The 19,484-nt window shown below is 31.9% G+C and overlaps 1 protein-coding gene across 5 annotated transcripts in view; it reads left to right on the top strand.

The window, feature by feature from the left end:
• Positions 1–11,565, top strand: part of LOC143234133 (uncharacterized) — a 58,068-nt gene extending 46,503 nt beyond the window's left edge. For 4 of the 5 annotated variants that reach the window (XM_076471223.1, XM_076471221.1, XM_076471224.1 and 1 more), the window contains one exon: positions 299–1,530. In XM_076471223.1, the coding sequence (XP_076327338.1) occupies positions 299–1,032 (734 nt within the window). In that variant the 3' untranslated portion in view covers positions 1,033–1,530. Of the gene's footprint in view, positions 1–298; positions 1,531–11,438 lie in introns of those variants that run through there. The other variant, XM_076471225.1, reaches the window with a different exon arrangement.
• Positions 11,566–19,484: the final 7,919 nt, after the last annotated feature.

Genomic DNA, 19,484 nt, shown 5'->3' with positions numbered 1-19,484 from the left:
AATTCCTTGAAGTAACTCTACAGTTTAATGCACAAAACTACAGTATAATGTACAATGTGCTTTAAGATTTCATTGCTAATAAAATCTGCATTTATTTTACTATTCTGCTGTTATAACTGATGCTGATGTTTACTTATTCACAACTGATTCAGAACTTATACATCTAATAACTGTTCATATAGCTGTTTTATAGTTAATAAAATGTGTTTAAAATGTTATCTTCAACAGATTCTTAAAAGAAATTTTCTTGGTAACATCTTTAACTATTCTCTTGAATCATTTTCTGTTTTATTTAAAGGATTACCCTGTAGTCCACATTTCATTCACAACAAAGACAGGACTGAAAATCAAGGAATTGGAGCGAGAGAAAATTTACAACATCATTTCAAGACTCAAGAATATTTAAATGAGACTTCTCCTGGTTTAGCATCACGCTATATCAATGAACAAAACACACCTGCTGCTATCTGCCCTGTTAATGCCCTTCCAAATCCAAATAACACCTGTAGAAATGTGTCTACTAACTCTGGCCAAAGAAAACTTTCCTTTTCTAGTTCACGAACTAGTAATGGTGGACCTTTCAGTTGTTTAGAGTGTGGAGCCCAGCTTCAGACACTATCTGGTTACCGTTACCATCAGCAAGGTCACTCTGGAAATACAATATATAAGTGTGATGTGTGTGGGAAGACATATAGTAATAGGGGAAGCTACTTTCGTCACATGAAACATCATACAGAAAGTTTCGAATGTCAGATTTGTAAAAAAGTGTTTCATATGAAACAACATCTCAAAGAACACATGAAAAGCCATGGAGACAAGAATCTCTGCTGTCCACATTGTGATTACAGAACATGCTACAAGTATGCATTAAATAGACATATTGCTATCAGACATACCTTCAGTGGAAATGAGCCATGTCGGTCTTGTGGTGTGATACTAAAGTCTTATAGACAACTTGTTCGACATCAAGAAGCTTGCAGAAATCTTTCACTGAAAGCAGTACCATGTACTGCTGTAGCAGCAACTGTTTAAAAGTTTGTTTGTATATCAGCAACCATTTAAACACTGTTAATATATTAGCAGCAACTGTTTAAACACTTTGTTTATATATTCAAATCATGAAGTACATTGTAGTGATTTAATTGACATGTATAAAAAATCAACTTCTTGTTCTCCTTGAAACTGATTAATTCTTTTCTGTTGATGTAAATATGTACAAATATATGTATATAACATTGCTTCTCATTTAGTTCCTTCGTATAATGTATAACATTAACTTTGAAATTGTGGCAATAGATAAGAAACAAAACAACAGTTTTAGTGAATGAGCATGGCCCCCTTGAGAAACTACTGACTTAGTTACTAAAAATTAAATACAGGAATGTTAAAAATGAGATACTATCTCATATACTATCACTACAGTATATCAGCTGTAGTGTCTTCAGTTTCTGTTTATAAAAATATATTGATACAAACTAAAATTGCTTAATAGTCATAGGAGTAACAGTCAGTATACCAGAGATATAAAAAGTTAGAAACTGCAGGAAAGTACATGTGTATAAATTAAAAATCCTTACAGTATCAAAAGCACTGGTGTTTGCTAGTCAACTTATCTTTAGTTGTTTGGCAACTAGCCATTACTGGAATAATTCCATCAACACTGGTGTTTGTTAGCAACCACAGAGACAGAAGAATGCCCACCAATAAAAATATTTATAAAAGAAACAAGGAAGATGTAATCTTAGAGTTTGCAAATATTTTCTCTCAAATATTGAAACATTCTATTCACAAATGTTCCTCAGAATTCAATGGTAACTCAATGCTTTTAGCATGTATTGATGAAAACTTTTGTATTGATGAAAACTTTTAGCAATAATTTGCTACTCATCATTTTACGTGAATCATTACAGTAAATCAACATGAACCGTCTAACGATTCTTTCATCAATACAAGTGTACCAGACATCAGATTATATGCAATGTTAACAGACCTTCACTAAACATAAAAACATTTAAAGTAAAACTATTTTTATAGGGCAAATAATGCTTCTACCTGTATTACTTCCACAGTGTGAATAATATCAAGTAACTGTATACATTATGTTTAATTTTTAAATGTTGCGACTACTCAAAACTGCAGTATTACTTAAAAAACACAGCACTAGCATGAATACGAGAATACACAATTGTTACATGAGTTTTTATATTTTATTTGTTTTTTCTTAGATGATAAGATAGTCATTTATGATTTTCATTTCTTGGAGTTAGATTTCTTTATTTCCTTGTTGTCCTGATCAAGTTGCTTTCTTTCATTAGCCCTTCTCTTCTTGAATGTACCTTTATAAAATCACAAGTAATAGATACTCAACTTGCAATCTGTTAATTGCAGAATAAAAGCCTGGTATCAAAAATTATTGCCCATTGAGCCATGGGATGCTAGAAAGTATTGGTTTATCCCATTATTTGTGGGTAAAGAGTAGCTCAAGAGTTGTAAAAATTATAAACAACTGAATTGTTTTGTCATACAGGAAATGCTTAAGAAGGCTTTTTTCATGAAAAAAAAGTAGGATTTTTTTTATCAGAGTTTATGTATATATATATATATAGAAGGAATTTCAAGTGGATAAACACTGAAGTGTTTAACCTATGTGATATCCTTTGTCATCTTTCATGTCTGTCAATAGATTACTAGTTCTTTTAAAGATATTTCAAAAAGAGTATTTCTCTAGTGCAGGCTTCTTCAATAATCCTAATCAATGCAGGCATTAAGCTTAACCATGTGTACTGAGAACATGTCCTATTATCTTATTTTCATCCAATCCTAGATCAAATTGAACTCCTGAGAAATCCTCCTCAGGCCAACATAACAAATCATGGATAGCAGTTCTGTTTTTTCATCATAGCCTCCAAGGCCTGTGCAAGATGCATTTTGAATCTCAAATATGGTATAAAGGCTGAAAGGTATCAGTCTAACAATCAATCCATATTTATAGCTTCACTCACCTTTGTCCATATGGATTTATTCACATTTGAACCATATAAATAAATGGCAAGAAACTTGGACCCTGAAAGAATTCAAGAATCTTGTAGTTCACACATCTACACCAAGAGCTTGCCCAGACATAATAGATTTCCGTAAACACACACTTGTATATATCTGACTAATACCTGATTAAAATATCAAAATCTGCATTTAATGAGCAATATTTTAATATAACTTTTTCAAAGGTAGGGTACAGTGCATAATAAATTAAGTATAAATCATTTGTACAGTTCATTTAAATTCTCTACAATACTTGAAGAAGTATAAAACCAAATGAGCTAACTCCATCATGCACAGATTTTTTGCATAAAGGATATGTTTGCACTGTAACAAATGAATGTAAACTTGATCTGTTTAAAGGAAGCAGTGATAGCTTGACAGAACTAGTTGCAAAAGCAGTCCATATAATTTCAACTGGTTTTTTTCAAAAGTGATATTAATTCTTATAACAAGGAATAGATTAAAAAGGCCTTAATGTATTTTACTATTTACATGTAAACAAATATGAAATACTTCATTATCATCACAAAGGAAACACTTGCAACATTCTTTACAGAATGCATTAAAAGGATCATGAAAATTATATAAAATATTGGTGTACACTGATATAGTAATGGCATATCCTTATGTCCCCACTATCATATTTCTTGAAAAATACTTTGAATGTATCATGTTGCCATCATCATGGTATGCTGTCATCAAAAACAATTTTTACAGAGGTGTATCTAGGACTTTACTGGGGAGGAGTTGCTATGAACAATGGTTGTTTAAATTTTGTGAATATGATCTCTAGAAAGCTTATATATTCCATTTGAATTTATGCTGTAATATAAAATACATAAACGTATTCAAAAATTGTGATTAAGTCTATTCAATGTATACAAGTATAAGCAAGTACACAAACAGAAACTCGCACATATGTATGATAGTTTATGACAGTATGTGGGTCCAAACAAGGAAGAATTTATTCTGACAGTTAAAAATGGGTTTGTGAGTGCATTTGACAAGGATGAAGTGAAATCAGTTGCTGTACAATTTCATCTGTTGACAAAGTAACAGTAATTCAATGCATGGCTATCACAAACAGATCAGGTAACTTGTCAGAAAATGTTGTGTGAAGCCATATATCAATGCAATTAACATATGAATGAACTTTCACCTTCATAACTACCAACTAACAAAATTGCTAAAATATTAAATAATTCTCTGATGTTTAGGAAGAATATTTCATCACCTGATTGCCAAATAAGTTGCTTAACAGATTCATTGCTGTTTTTAATATCCTCACAAAGCTACTGTCACCTAAGTAACTCACTGCTGGACATAGAAGAGTAATCTACAATTTTTTTTTAAGCAATAGATTTTCCACTGCTTGAAATTCATCATAGCTTTTACTTATGATGAATGTAGCATCAATGAACACTGCTTGATGTGCATACGCATTTTCTCCAAAGTGTGACCTCAATTTTTGAGAGATTATATCTAGAAAAGAAATTGCAATGTTGTGTTTATAGTGGTCAGAGATTCTTGTTGCAGGATATTTGAAATGATGCAACTGACCTTCACATATAATTCTGAAACATTTTTCTTCAGAATTTACAGATCATGTTAATTCTTTGTCTTTGATGTAAACAATGGAAAACCAATAATCAACAGATGCATGAAAGGTTGTATAAAAAGAAATCAGCTGAACTAATTTTGAAAACCCAAATAAACATCAGTTAGTTTTCCTTGAAGCCATGACACATTTGGATACATAAACTTTAAACCTTCCTTCACAATTGTAAAACTGATGATATTCTTAAAATCAGCATATGTATGACATAGCCCACATGCCTTACTTCATGTTTCTGATTCTTAACTCTTCTTTTTGGTGTAAATATCTGGAACTTCAGAAGGTTAATCAATTGCATCAAATGTTCTGACAATGCAGATATAAAGCTCTTCAATTGTGTCAAAAATGGTATGTTACTTTATCTCTTTATTTTGCAGATGTTTTTCAAAGTTTTTTTTTCTTAATAACAGAAGCAGGATCAAAAATGATTTCTGGCATTTGGGTGAATTATCAAAGAATGAAAATAAATGTCAACAAGAATCCATCATATTCCTTATGGAAGGTATGTCACAACCATGGTATATTGCTAGGTTTAGAGAGTGAAGCACACATCCTTTACAATCAACATCTGAGATAAATTTCTTAATGTATGCTTGAACCCATTTTTTTTGTCAAAACTCATTGAGGTAACTGTGTTATTAGCCTTGCTTTTGCAGTGTTCAATTTTAAAATATTGTTTCTGTAGAGTATCATGAATTGTTGATGCAATTGTCTTCCTGTTGTTCCTTCAAGGTCAATTATGTTGAGAAATACTTCTTATTTTCAAAGCTGCTGTCCAGTTAAATACAAAATTTCAGTCAAACTAGAGAATTTCATGCTCACTGGAAGAGGTTTTATCTGTTATTGTACAGTGAGGATATGCACAAAGGCACATTTGAAAATGTTCACAAATTGTATCTGCAGCTATTTATATTATTTTGTTTGTATTGTCTTACTGGTGTACTTGGTATTTTTTGGACCTGAAAGGAAGTTCTCTTTCAGAATTGGGTTGTGCTTGGATATAAGACAAATCAGTACAATGAAATTACAGTCATTGTGATCAGGGGTCTCTGCATGTTTGACCTTGTTATTTTCATGCCCTTGTAATCCTATCTGCTGTCTTGCACAATATAAAATGGTATCAGCTATGCCTGATGAATTAAATAAAATAAAACAATACTTCATCAACATCAATAAGTTTCCTCCACAAACCACAGAAAACATTATACGCACACACCTAGACAAAAAGTAAAATCAATTAACAAAAGTAAATATACCCCACGATTTAAAAAAATCAGAAAATCATATACTGCTGCATACCATATATTCCCAACATCAGCAGAAGAATAACCAACATTTGGCAAAAACTAGTAACAAAATATGACATTCCAGTTAATACCAAATGTATTCAAAAACCAGACACAAAACTAAGGTCTATACTGTATAAAAACTACACTGAGAAACACCACATCAACATTATTTATAAAATACAATGTGATAATTGCCACGACTTCTATATTGGAGAAATAAGTAGAAAAATGGAAACCAGATTCAAAGAACATAAAAAAGTCACCTTCACACATTTTCAAACACTGCAAATCAAATAAACACAACATAACCATACAAAACACCTAAATACTAAATAAATAAACAAAAACAAAATTAAAGAAGCCTTACTTATTCAACAACTCAAGCCCAAAATAAACCAATACAAAGGAACACCTTTATACCTATATTAATAAATATAATCAAACATCTAAGCATGCCCTCTACATTCCTACACTCAGTTGCACAACCCCCTTCAAACATGTGGTCAGCTATCGGTCAGTTACCTCTTTCTTTCTTTGTGAACCTGACGATGACCAAAGAAGGTTGAAGTGATGTTTACTCCTCTACGTAGAGCTTTCTCTACTTATACCAGCCATTTTTACATATATATGGCTGGGAGGGTTCGTTTATTATTTTTACATTGTCAGCAGTAAGTGAATTAATAATCAAATTGATTCAAAGTCCAGGATCACACACTTGAGATTTATTGTAGGATGCACATTGAGTGCCTCTTGGTAGCATATCTTTGATTTTTGACTGCTCAGTATCTCTTTTGACTTCTTGAAGTTACTGAATGGCATCTCCATGAAAAAACCCAAGTTTTGCTTTTCTATTTTTTGTAAAATGAGAACATAAGGGAGATACCATCCACCTTTGTAACTAGAGTGATTGTTCCAAGTAAGCCACTTATAGCTGTGAAGTCATGTCTATTGAAAAACAATTGTCTTAAATTTTTTTATTGTCCTATTGTCTTAAACTGTCCTATTTTCAATGTTTTATTGTTGAACTTGTAATGTGGGGGAAGGTTTCCAGCAACATTCCATAGATTTTGCTTTTGCTGAGTCACTCATCTCTGATATTGGAATGGTGTATTTTATTTGTAAAGTAGCATAATTTTCAGAAGACTGTTTTCTAGTTTGTCTCTGTTGATATGCCTTCACAGCCTGCTTCAACAGGCTTTGGAGTACTGTTTTGTCAAAAATGTGAACAGGAGAGATGCTGTTGCTTAAGATAATTGTGGTACACTAGACATAGTGATTAACTGAAAACTAGAGCACATCAGTATAAAGCAAAAGTAATACTATTTAAACCAGAGAGGTTAATAACATATAAAGTTTAATTGTTAGAACAGAAGTACATACATAGCAAATATGTGATAAACCTAACAATGGTGTAAATTACTTGAAAGAAGAATTGTTTGCCCTTGCAGATCTGCAAAGTAAAAAAAAATATTGTATTGAATGCCTATGAGATTCATTTGAGCCTAAATTTGTAATATGTCAATTTAAGAGATGCCAAAGGAAATACAGTGTAATGTCACAGACATTAATCCAAGGTATTGTCCAATCAAATGTCTTAATATTTCAATCTGCTTTACAGTTATTAGTTAGTCAGCTCGTGAATTTCAATTACTCATGAATTCAGTTATTGAGTAGTCATTAAATAAAACATTTTCAAAAATGGGACATAAATCATCCCTAAATCTGCTACTGCTATGCTAAGTGAAAGTGAGTACTATCAAATATCTACCACTGACACAACAGTTCATTGTTTTGTTCAATATGATGAGGGTTATTTTATAATCTTAATCCCCATCACACCAAATATGCTCACCCTTTCAGTTGTGGGGGCATTATAATGTGAGGGTCAATCCCACTATTCATTGGTAAAAGAGTAGCCCAAGAGTTGGCAGTGGGTGGTGATGACTAGCTGCCTTCCCTCTAGTCTTACATTACTAAATTATGGACAGTTAGCTCAGATAGCCCTCGTGTAGCTTTGCGTGAAATTAAAAAAACAAAAAACAAAGAATTATAATCTTAATAGTTTATACATGAAATACTACTATGGCTTAAAACAGTAGACAGTGTACAGTGATATGTTTTAAAAAATTCATACATTTGACTCTAAGCCACACACATTTCATTAGGTTTATCCATACAATATGCAATCTCATGGCATCTTTTAAAAACTTCATTTAGTTCTAGGGGCCCAAAATTTCTCAGTACAAATGTTTGTAGTACTGTTTCCTAAAGTCATAAATACATAGAAGAAAACTGTAGAAATAATAATTCAGAAATACCTGTCTTGAAAACTTGCCAAAACTAGGAAGAGTAAGTATTGTAAAAAAAAAAAAAAAAGCATCAGAATGATTTGAAACTGTGTGTTAAGGTTTACGGTTTCACTAACTCTACATATGTGTAGATAAATTTTCAGAATCAATATATATAAATATCCTTTCTCTAAGAAATTATTTAATGCAGATGTTTGTTCATTAATTTTGAAATAAAGCTGTAAATATGTGGGAGATGTTTCAACTTCTGTAACAAAATGTGTAAAATGTTTTAAGACTTCTTTCACTTTTCTGTACCTTAAAAATGTTTTTTCCACAGTTTTATTTGTTGTCATTTAAAACTGCAGTCCCCAAGTTGAGAGCAGTGGCTTCTCTAGGTGCTGTAAAGCTTTTGGGGGGGGACTGCCAAAAATTGTGGTGAAAATAAAGGTGCTGATGAATTTTAATCCTAAGTAAACAATAAGACAGTAAAAATTTGTTTAATTAATTAAATTACAAGATTGCTTCATTTTTAAAACAAAAACAAGATAACCTTACATAAAACTGTGTATTTAACTTATCAACAGGCTATAGATTTAACTCAAGTGTAATAAATTACTAATGGTCTAAGTATAATACATGTAAAGTGATATGAAAATTATTAAATTATAAACTTACATAATAGAAAAAGTACTTCATAGATGTCATTAAAGTCCATTAGTTATTATTTTTTTAAGTTGATAAATCATATTTTAAGGCATTTATATAGCTCTAAGAACATCAAACGTTTTTATTCAAATCGAGGATACCTCAGACTAAAAGAGTTTGGGGACCACTGATTTAAATAACAGTTAAATCCATAATTTTAAAGTTTTATGAATGGCAACCTTAAAAATGTGTTTTGTTGTATTTGTTTCCTGCAAGAAACTCTGTAGTCAAGAGAAGAGATTTCTGTAGACCTTGTTACTTAAAAGTCATGAAAACTTTGTACCATTTTTTTATGTTGTAGTGTTTGGTGTTTACTCTATGATATAAAGCTTTATTTTTATACACTGTTGTTTTTTTAGCATAGCTAGCCAATCTTTGTGCTTTACAAACATTGCATGATTGCATTCGTTTTTTAATACGATACATTGTGACCAAATGCATACAAGTGTAAAAATGAATAAAAGTTATCTTCTCCATTCATGTAAATTTATCTTTCCTTCTTTCGAAATATACTGACAAATTTTGAAACTAAACATATGACCTATATAATGATGTATATAACTTGCTGTAACATACCTAATAATGACTTGACACTATGAGTTGAAATATTGTAATTATTATACTCAGTACTTGCATACTGTACAGTTGCTGTTATTGTATTTTTGAATTAATTAATATGACATTTTGTAACTAAAATTTGACATTCATTTTATTATATTAAAAGTAGGTGGTTTTACTAGTGTAACTTAGGTTTAAAAGTGTTAAGGGATTTTTTTTGTACTCATTTCTCATGACCTATTATCACCTGCAGAAAAAAAAATTAGTTTAGCAAATAAATTGTGTATTATACTGTACTTTTGTTTTTTCTTTGTAAAGCACTGCAGCAGAATATTTGCTGAAAATATACTAAAATAACTAGCAGTGTCAATCTTCTTCATGCTAAGCCTAAAGCACACTATTTTGATTTGAATATATTAGGGTATAGAAAGTTGCAAAATATGGTACACGATGTTTTTTCTTGTGAGACTTAAGGAATCTATGTGAGTGTACCTTCCAATTTTCAGTTTTTTTGTGAAGTAGAATTTATACATGGTATGTATATATACATATAGTTTATGCTTGATATTTTGATATGTATCTACAAAATGTTTCAGACATTGAACTAGATGCCATCTTGAAAGAAGTGTCCTGCATTCAGGTTTTGGAACTTTGTGAGAAAAAGAAACTTCAGAATTTAATATGTTTTCCTTAAAATATTAATGGAAAATATTTGGAAACATATTTCATAAATAACAAAATTAATTTTGGATAATGAAAATATATAACCATCTGAAGCTGAAGAACAAAATGGTCAGAGTTATGATCATGCAAGTATCTCTAAAAAACAAGTCATTAATGTGATAAAAAATTAATATGTTTTAGGTATTGTATAGAAACATTTTAGCAAGATAAATTAACCATACCACTTTGTAATTTTTTTTACACTTTATATAATAGCTTTATGTTACTGAATTTCATTAGATCTGCTTTTTGTTTTTAACTGGTATTTAAAATTATTTTGTGTTTGCACTGAACAGCTATTAAAAGTAGTGTTTTAAATAGATTTGTCAAACTTATGTTATTCTAATGTCTATACAGAAAAAAGAACATGCATTCCCAATTATTTTAATTAGCTAAGCAATTGTGATCGAGTCCATATATATTCGTTATTATGTAAGTAATTTCATATTATGAAAGATGTCGTGGCAACAAGTGTATTTGAGCTTGTGGGAAAGAAAATTGTAGATATCTAAAGATGTGGCTCGATATTTCATAGTATGATTATTTTGTATAGTCATTGTCATGATTAGTAGCCTATGTAATCATGTAGTTTAATTACTTGTTAATAACTGACTAATAATTATTAAGTGGCTTATGCACCTGACTTCCATCAAAAAGATAAAAACCCACCCTCTTCCAACACTGAAAATTCTTATCAGGAGTTCCCTCAAGATAACAGTCGGTTAGTAGCCAAAATGTATAACAAAGAAATAGATAATAATTGCTATCTAACTTAACAAAAATAATAATTAAGCTTAAATGGCAAATAAACTCCTAACTATGATGGCAAATGATATCCAAATGCCACAACCTTAATGGCAAATACTCATTGGTTTTGCAAATCAGTCACTACACAATTTATTATTTGAGTATTACAAAGTGAAATATTTTTATAAATTTCATTGATAAATACTGAACTGTATATATATAAGAATATTTAAACAATTTTCAGAATTAGAAGTTTTATAGGGTTATTTAGTCTTGACCAATAGATCAAATCTTTTAAATTTTTCTGCCACAACTTAGCTGTAGCACGTAGTTTGGGTATAATGACTGTATTATGCAAATATATTGTATAAGCATGTATAAACACACGTCTAAAACTAATGTTGTGGCTATAAATGATGGTAAGATTAAAGATAGCATGTAATTAGTATTTGTTTTCCAATTTCACAGATCAATTGGTCAACTAAGGTGTCCTCTGCAACCCAAAGGATCAGTTACAATGACCTTCTATTCCTTGCTTCCTGTATCAATGTTCCTCATTTAAACTTCTTACCGACAATATACTGTATAATGCCATTAATCCAACTGAGTTACTCTTGTTCTTTGACATTACCTATCATAAATTCTGACAACCTTCCCTCAGATCTAATTATGTACCCAAAGTTGAGCATATTCAATTTCATACATATTCAGGAATTGTATTTTAACATTTCAGTACATCATCACAATTACATTTTCTGTGTAGTTTATTGTTTATCATGCATAACACCACATTTCAAATGCCTCCAGCTAATTTTTATATCACCATACAAGGTCCATGTTTCCACCTCATAGACAGGTTGACAGGTAAATATTACTGAATTTAAGAACATAAGCTTTTTGTACAGCACAGATAGACATGAGCATATACAAAATTGAGTTGTGAGGGGCAATTATGATACATTTTGTAGACTTGGTTCAATTTATATGACTGCACTCCACAGTCGGAATATAAAGGATCTCACAAACTTTGCTTTTTTATATCCAAAGATCTAAAACTAAACTAGTGATATGTAAAAAGACAAGAAGGGGTTTGGACCCTCTGTGGATCTGAGTAGATTGTTGTTGCTACATCTGTTGGTACTATGGGGTGGAGAAGTTTTCTAGCATAACTATGAGTGACCATGGTGCAGACTGATTGGATCTCAGTAGAACTGTTTATTATTTAGTCAAAGTAATTTTATAACGATGCTTAAGTGTTACTGTTTTTTTCATTTCTGAGAAATTCTTATTGTCACGCAATGAAATACTGTTTCATAGAGAGATAATAAAAAGTATTGTATTACTTACCAAGTAATGGAAAGGGATGAGTTTTAGCAACTTTGTACGATATCCTATGTTACTTATCAGACAATGAAATGAGAATATTTTGTTGAAATTTTGTTTTTGACATAACACAAAAGAGCCACATGTATTAATTAAAAACTAGAGCATTTTATTGGAATTTTTGTTTGAAATCAAAATGATAGCATAGTTGAAACTAAGTGCACATACTTTTATGTTGAGTGCATAACACATATTGACTACATAATAAAACATTTATTAAAATCTTATCCCAAACTCCTGTGGCTGTAACGAAAAGCATCAGGTCAAAGATGGTACTAATTCGATAATCATTTTTTTTACTTCTGCCGATAGAACACTAACATTATATCTCTGGAACAAACAGAATGCACTGTTTAATGATTATGATGAAACTAGTTAAGTTGAAAGAATTTTATCACTTTTTACTTAAAGTACATCATTCAGAGTAAGTTGTGAAGTGGTAAAGCATGTGTCAAGTTGACATTACTTGATTCATGGATAGAATGTTGCCTGTCAAGAAAAGAAAAACTTAACTACATGTTTGCTCATTCTGTTTATGTTAACAACATCCATCCTAACATTGCTTGAGAACTTTCACGAACAGGACTTTCACAAACTGGTCAATCTACGAAATGTTTAGCCTTAAGTACATGTGACTGGTGGAAAGCTTAATGCTGAGAAAAACATCAGGGTTCTTATCAAGGAAGCCCCTTCTATGCTGATGGCTGAAGTAATATTTGCTGTGAAAGTGTGATAACTTTTATAGCTATAATTGCACATCCAATATATCATTCATCACTGATGTTGTTTGAAAAGTATATTCCAAATCAATTTTAAAGCATTTTTATTGAAATGGAACTGTTAAAAGTACTTTCTGTTGTGAAAGGTAGTGAAGTCAATTACGTGATCACTTGGAAAATTTGTATGAATGAATACACTGTCCATACATTCAGTATGATAGGAGGGGGTAGCTATTTATAGACAATTTGAAATCATTCTTACTATATCTGTTTAAGTTGTTAAATTTTTTTAAAAACAAGTTCCAGCAATTCTTTTAAAAGTGCCAGTTAATCAAGCACACTTTTTTTTTTTAAATAATATTCATTAAACATTATGTAACTTTACAGGCTTTGTTCATTAAGCATCTCAAAGAACCTAAAATATGGAGGAAGGTTTTGTATTCAGCTACCATAGAAGGAAATCTCTGGCTGTTGTCTTAACAAGTTTCTTACTTGTATCCTAGAAAAAAAAATGTTTTGGGTACAATATGCTAACTTTATTCATCTCTGTAAGTGTGTGGTACAGTGATATGAATGAATAAAAGCAGCATATAGATACATTATCTAATATTAAACGAGAATTTCTCACGTAAGAATACGACATGTACAAAAAGAAACAGGGTCTACTAATTAAGCAGAGATGCAACTTCAACTTACAATGCAGTTTACACAGTTAATATTCATAATCAAGTCCATGGTCTAGTGTTTATCTGAAGAAGGTGGGGGTTCTCAAAACCAATAAAAAGTAAGATGATAAGGTGAAAATGATAATAATGATGGAAAACCCTAAGAATTCTGTTTGACTCACCCAATGTACATCTTTGTTGTGTAATTTAATTTTTACAGACAACTTGTGACATACACCTCATTAAACAAATAACTGTGTTGAACTTAAAAGTTTTGGCATCACTGAAGATAAAATATAATTGACTATCAAAAAATCTAGAAACTAGAGGGACACTTGATAGAGTGCATACTTCCACCATATAGCGCTGATTGTATTTAGCCCTCAAAAGATGTGAAAATATGTCTGGTTGTCCATTGCTATCAACAGACATTGAACATATTTTGCAGAACAGTGAGAAATATATTCTACAAAAATTCACTGAGCTTCATCAAAATCTAGTCATTTTTGACTGAATTATAAAGTACTGATAATGTGAAAAATTATTTCCCAGGCTAACAGACATGGAAATTTTTTTTTATTGTTGTCTTTCATTCTTCAAAAAATAATCACTTCAAAGTCGAATCATAGTCCAATGTATATCAACTTTAGTCTAAATTAATTCACCCAATTAGGAAAAATCTTGCTGACAAAACACTTTCAAACACAGAAGTGAAAACATAACCTCTGTCACCCTCGGTGGCAAAGGTAATAAGATACAGACACAGACTTTTAGTGTCTATTATTAAATTAGAAATAAGCAAAAATCTTCTTTTTAATTTCTAAATAATATTGTTATCATTTAAAAATAATTTAGCAAGAGGAAAAATGCAGCTTAAGAAACTTTATAATGCATAATGTAAAATTAATGGTTTTAATGTTACCTGATATATTTAACCATAACAAATATTTGGTAATATCTCATTAATAATTTCTTTGTCTAATACTGTTCCCCAATTTTTAACTACTCATTGCTTTTGGTATTGATTCTGGTTTCCAAAGCCTTAAACTCAAGTAAAAGCAACTAACAACTAGCTTCTGATGTTCAGCCAAAGTGATATGAAGAAGTGAGAAAATTAAAGTAATTTATTATTGAATAATATTTGATGTACTTGGGTGAAATCCATTTGTTGATTTTAAATAATTTGCAATGATGTCAATTCAAGTTAAAAAAAGTGTTATTGTCACCAATACTTTCTTAAAATACATGTACTTGATATTTGTTTCTTATATAAGTTTTTACTTACTGTGGAGTATGGTGTGTCACATTTCAAATGTTTATTAGACTCGATCAAAATATGTAAAATAATACAAAAGATTTATGTTGGATTGTACCTGACCATTTGTATAATTACACAAAAAAAACATAACTGCAGTTTCAGTACATTGCTTGAATGAATTGGCTGACTAACGGAAACTTGTTTCATCTACAAATTCAATAACAATACATCATAACAACTGTACAGAAAAACAGTTATATACACGTGTGTGCCACATTCACACTACTCACAGTAACCCAAATATATAGATACAGAGAATTTAGTACATTGTTTAAGATTATTTTGAACATGCAAATAAAGAAGTTATGGGACAACCATAGGTAATATAAAATCATGGTGGAATAGTGTGTATCAGAAGTACATTTTGATATTGATGTTTTGTAGGTAGTGTAATACCACTACAAACTAATCACTTTTGGGAGAGGTAAGTAATGGCCACTTCACCACAAAATATTCATACAATCACTTTAAAAAGATTTGGTCAAATTGGGGATTCAGAATTTCCAAGTTGGGTTATCCTTTGTACTTGATGGCACTGGGAAGCAATGGAATATGGATCAACTCATGGAACCATAGTTATCCAAACAGAGACCTGCAACAAGTCATACCCCAAGTATGGTAAGAACACTCTGTCTTCTTGTAATAGGTAAGAATTCATAAACACAAAGGTCAGTAGAAAAAACTATCTAATCAAAAACACCTTGGGTTTGAAAAAGATGTAAAACACAGGAATGAGCATGGTACTTGTAGGAATGAAGTCAAACTTGACAGTCATACTTATAGCATTGATAAGAATTTTACAGTAAATATTTGTTAATTAAGAGGCTGTGCTTTTTCAACCTAGGGCATGGTCAAGACTGGATTATGGGTTTTATTGGCCACAGGCTTTTCAACTTATAGAATCTCCTTTGAGACAGAACCTCTATGTGAAATACATTTACTGTTATACCTTGAGACCCTGGGCTTCAGTCCAGTAAGTCCATGCCTCAATCCAGGGTTGGGCATAATTGTAGGTAAAACATTATAGTGAATATTACTTAATAGCTTAGAAAGTGAAGAGTCTCACTTCCTTTCAATTGTCAGTTGCTCACACTGAGAATCTTCCAGGTTATAAATCAATATTCAGTCCCATCCATATTAGTTTAGAACATGACATTGGCTGTTCTGTGGACAATTAGAGATCGATATTACCTCTATATTTATAGTTTCCTCATCTGACTTATCCAGACCCAGTTAATTACTTTCAGATTTCTCTTCCAGTGCTTCACCAGTGTATGAGCCACAAACTGTGCATATGTATCAACCAATGGATAAGCTTCAACACACTTTGTGTGATAATCAGTTACCAGAAATATGTGTAGCTGACCTTTTTTTGTTTCTGAGAGTGGACGATCAATAACTTGTGTGTTCAATAACTATGGTACCTAGCACCAATGCATTAGACATTGTCTAAAATAAACTATGGATTCACTTGTGTACATGGGGATGCAGTTACTTTTTATTCCACATACAACAGTGCATTTCTTGAGTATATTTGGCCAAAATAGCCAATAAACTATGCAGTATATCCATTTTAAGAATGCCAATGCAAGAACTGAGGTTAATGACAACTACCTTTGTTGTATCAACAAACTCTCCTAAACATAGTCTTAGTTTGATTTCACATCTTACTTATCTCCATTCACCATAACAATGTTTGCAATGATAGGTCAAAGTTGTGGCAATTTTGCTGGGAACACCTGGTATACCATGAGATATACCAATGTTCTGGCCAATCTTGTATCAACTAAGGACACTGTTTCTTGCCTTTAAACTCTTATGGACAGATACCAATACCCGCCCACCACATTTATTTGTGCAAGTTGTTTATTGCATTTTCTCAAGTCAGTGGCCAGATCTTACTTGGGCTCTTCTTTCCTGTAGCTACAACAACAGTTTTACTCTATACTGTTGGCTTTACTGAATATGTTATACCTTCAGTTGAAACAGTCTTCTATTTCTTGCTTTTTGGCAAAGTATGGGCAATTCACTTAAAATTCAACTTGTGGCTTTCTATCTCTGCCAGTATAGTTGTATTGCATTACCAGGATGTATAAGTGGTTGGTTTAGCTAGGACTGAACCTGCTATTTATTGGATGCTCACATAATACACTAACCAAAGTAGTCACTGCAGATGCTGCTACAGGCTACTTCCTCTTCTGTAATTATCACTTTGTATTGTATCATAACAAAACCTGCCTCTATAAATGCCAATGCAGGGAAAGCTTTACTGAGCAAATAACACAGGTCATTTGCATTTAATAGTCAAGCTTTCTATGGCAACCCTCTTCAGGGTTTTAAACTCATTCTGATGTATTGGTCTGTTTTCTATCAGGTTGAAGCTTTGACACAACTTTATTATGACTGTCTCACATATCATCTGGACTTAAAATCAGGCATTAAAAAGCATTGTGATCATAAACGTTTTTACTTCTCCACCATTGTCCATCCATATGCACACACTCAAATTAGAGTCCAATAAACAATAATGATAAACTTAGAAATAACTTGTTTGATACCACTGAAATTCTACTATTCTGCTGTAAAAGCAGTAAAAAAGAGACAATGAAAAATTAGGAAAAGTACACTGGAATTGTAAAAGGAAAAGTTAATGTATACCAGTTTTTTAAACTTAGAATATATATTTAAAAAACAATCATTACTACTACTATCACAATTTAAAAGCAGCATCAAAACTATTATACAGACTTTCAAACATTTTGAAACCTAGAGCTAGGGCATATGAAACTCGTTGTTGGTATATTGGTAGACTCAGATAAGTTAGATTATTAATTTATCTTATCCTTTCTAAAATGTGTAATATCACTGAAGAGAAGGACATAATCCCCGAATGTTGTGAAGGGCTAACTACAGGGTGGCACGTAAGTCCCTACACATCCATATGTTATCATGTTATATTAAATTACGCATATATTATATATTTTTTTCTATTTTATCAGAGAAAAAGATTTAAGCTCATTTACACTTGAAAATGTCTCACAGAACATGGCGTCGCATAATATTATGCAGCGAGAATGAGGGACAGCACACAGATACACAAGATATATGGATGGGTAAGGACTAACGGGCCACCTTGTATATGTTTTTTCGTTATCACCTTTGCGATATTATACCTCATGAGTAAATACCTTTATCAAACTTGTAAATTATTCAGATTAAAAGGCTTAAGAATTACAGACCAACCATATTTCTCGTTAATATTGATTAGAAACAAATTAAATTTGAGGTATGAACGATGCTAGGTTCTTATTTAATGGCCCGGCATTGCCAAGCGTGTTAAGGCGTGCGACTTGTAATCTGAGGGTAGCGGGTTCGCACCCCCGTCGCGCCAAATATGCTCGCCCTTTCAGCTGTGTAGGCGTTATAATGTGACGGTCAATCCCACTATTCGTTGGTAAAAGAGTAGCCCAAGAGTTGGCGGTGGGTGGTGATGACTAGCTGCCTTCCCTCTAGTCTTACACTGCTAAATTAGGGACGGCTAGCGCAGATAGCTCTCGAGTAGCTTTGTGCGAAATTTAAATAATCAAACAAATAATTCTTGTTTAATTTTATAAATATAAACTATATAGCTCTAGGCCTAAATGCATGCAAAGCCTGTCTGCTTCGTAAAGACTAGTACTGCAATTTTTTAAAGGGCGCACTACGCCGTGAAAAAAAAAAATTATTTTAATTGATGCTATACTATGCAGTTCGTCGCTAACATTGGTCACTTTCCTATATGCGATAACCTGTGTAGGATATGCGCAAACCAACGAGGAGTAATGAACACTTAAATGAAATTTTGTTTATACAGTTTTGATATGAGTGTGATTTCGTGTGGTCTCTTTTATTTCATCGCTAATATGATATTTTCCAATACATATACACAAGTTACCGTTTTCAGTTAGGAAGACGTACCCAGTGGCATAGCTACGTGTCTACAGTTGAAAACCGGGTTTTGATACCCATGATGGACAAATCACACATAGCTCACTGTGCAGTTTTGTTCTTAACTGTAAACAGAACCTTTAGCAAATGACAACGGCGTGAAGTGGTAGCAAAACTAAATATATGATTTAAAAAATAAAAAGGGCCCGACATGGCCAGTTAGTTGAAGCGCTTGACTTGCAAGCTGGGTGTCGTAGGTTGATTTCCCAACCCCATCAAATATGCTCGCCCTTTTAATGGCGGGGAAGGGGAGTAATATCACGATCAATCCTATTATTCTTTGGTAAAACAGATGCCCAAGAGTTGGCAATGGGTGGTGATAACTAACTGCCTTCCTTCTAGTCCTTCTTTACTGAATTAGAATAGCTAGCGCAGATAGCTGTCGTGTAGCTTTGCGCGAAATCTAAAATCAATCAAACGAAGAGGAAAAAAAAAGATTCTG

The sequence above is a fragment of the Tachypleus tridentatus genome, chromosome 12 (assembly GCF_004210375.1).
Source record: "Tachypleus tridentatus isolate NWPU-2018 chromosome 12, ASM421037v1, whole genome shotgun sequence".
In the NCBI taxonomy this organism is placed as follows: domain Eukaryota; kingdom Metazoa; phylum Arthropoda; class Merostomata; order Xiphosura; family Limulidae; genus Tachypleus; species Tachypleus tridentatus.
This window is presented reverse-complemented; position numbering and strand designations above follow the sequence as displayed.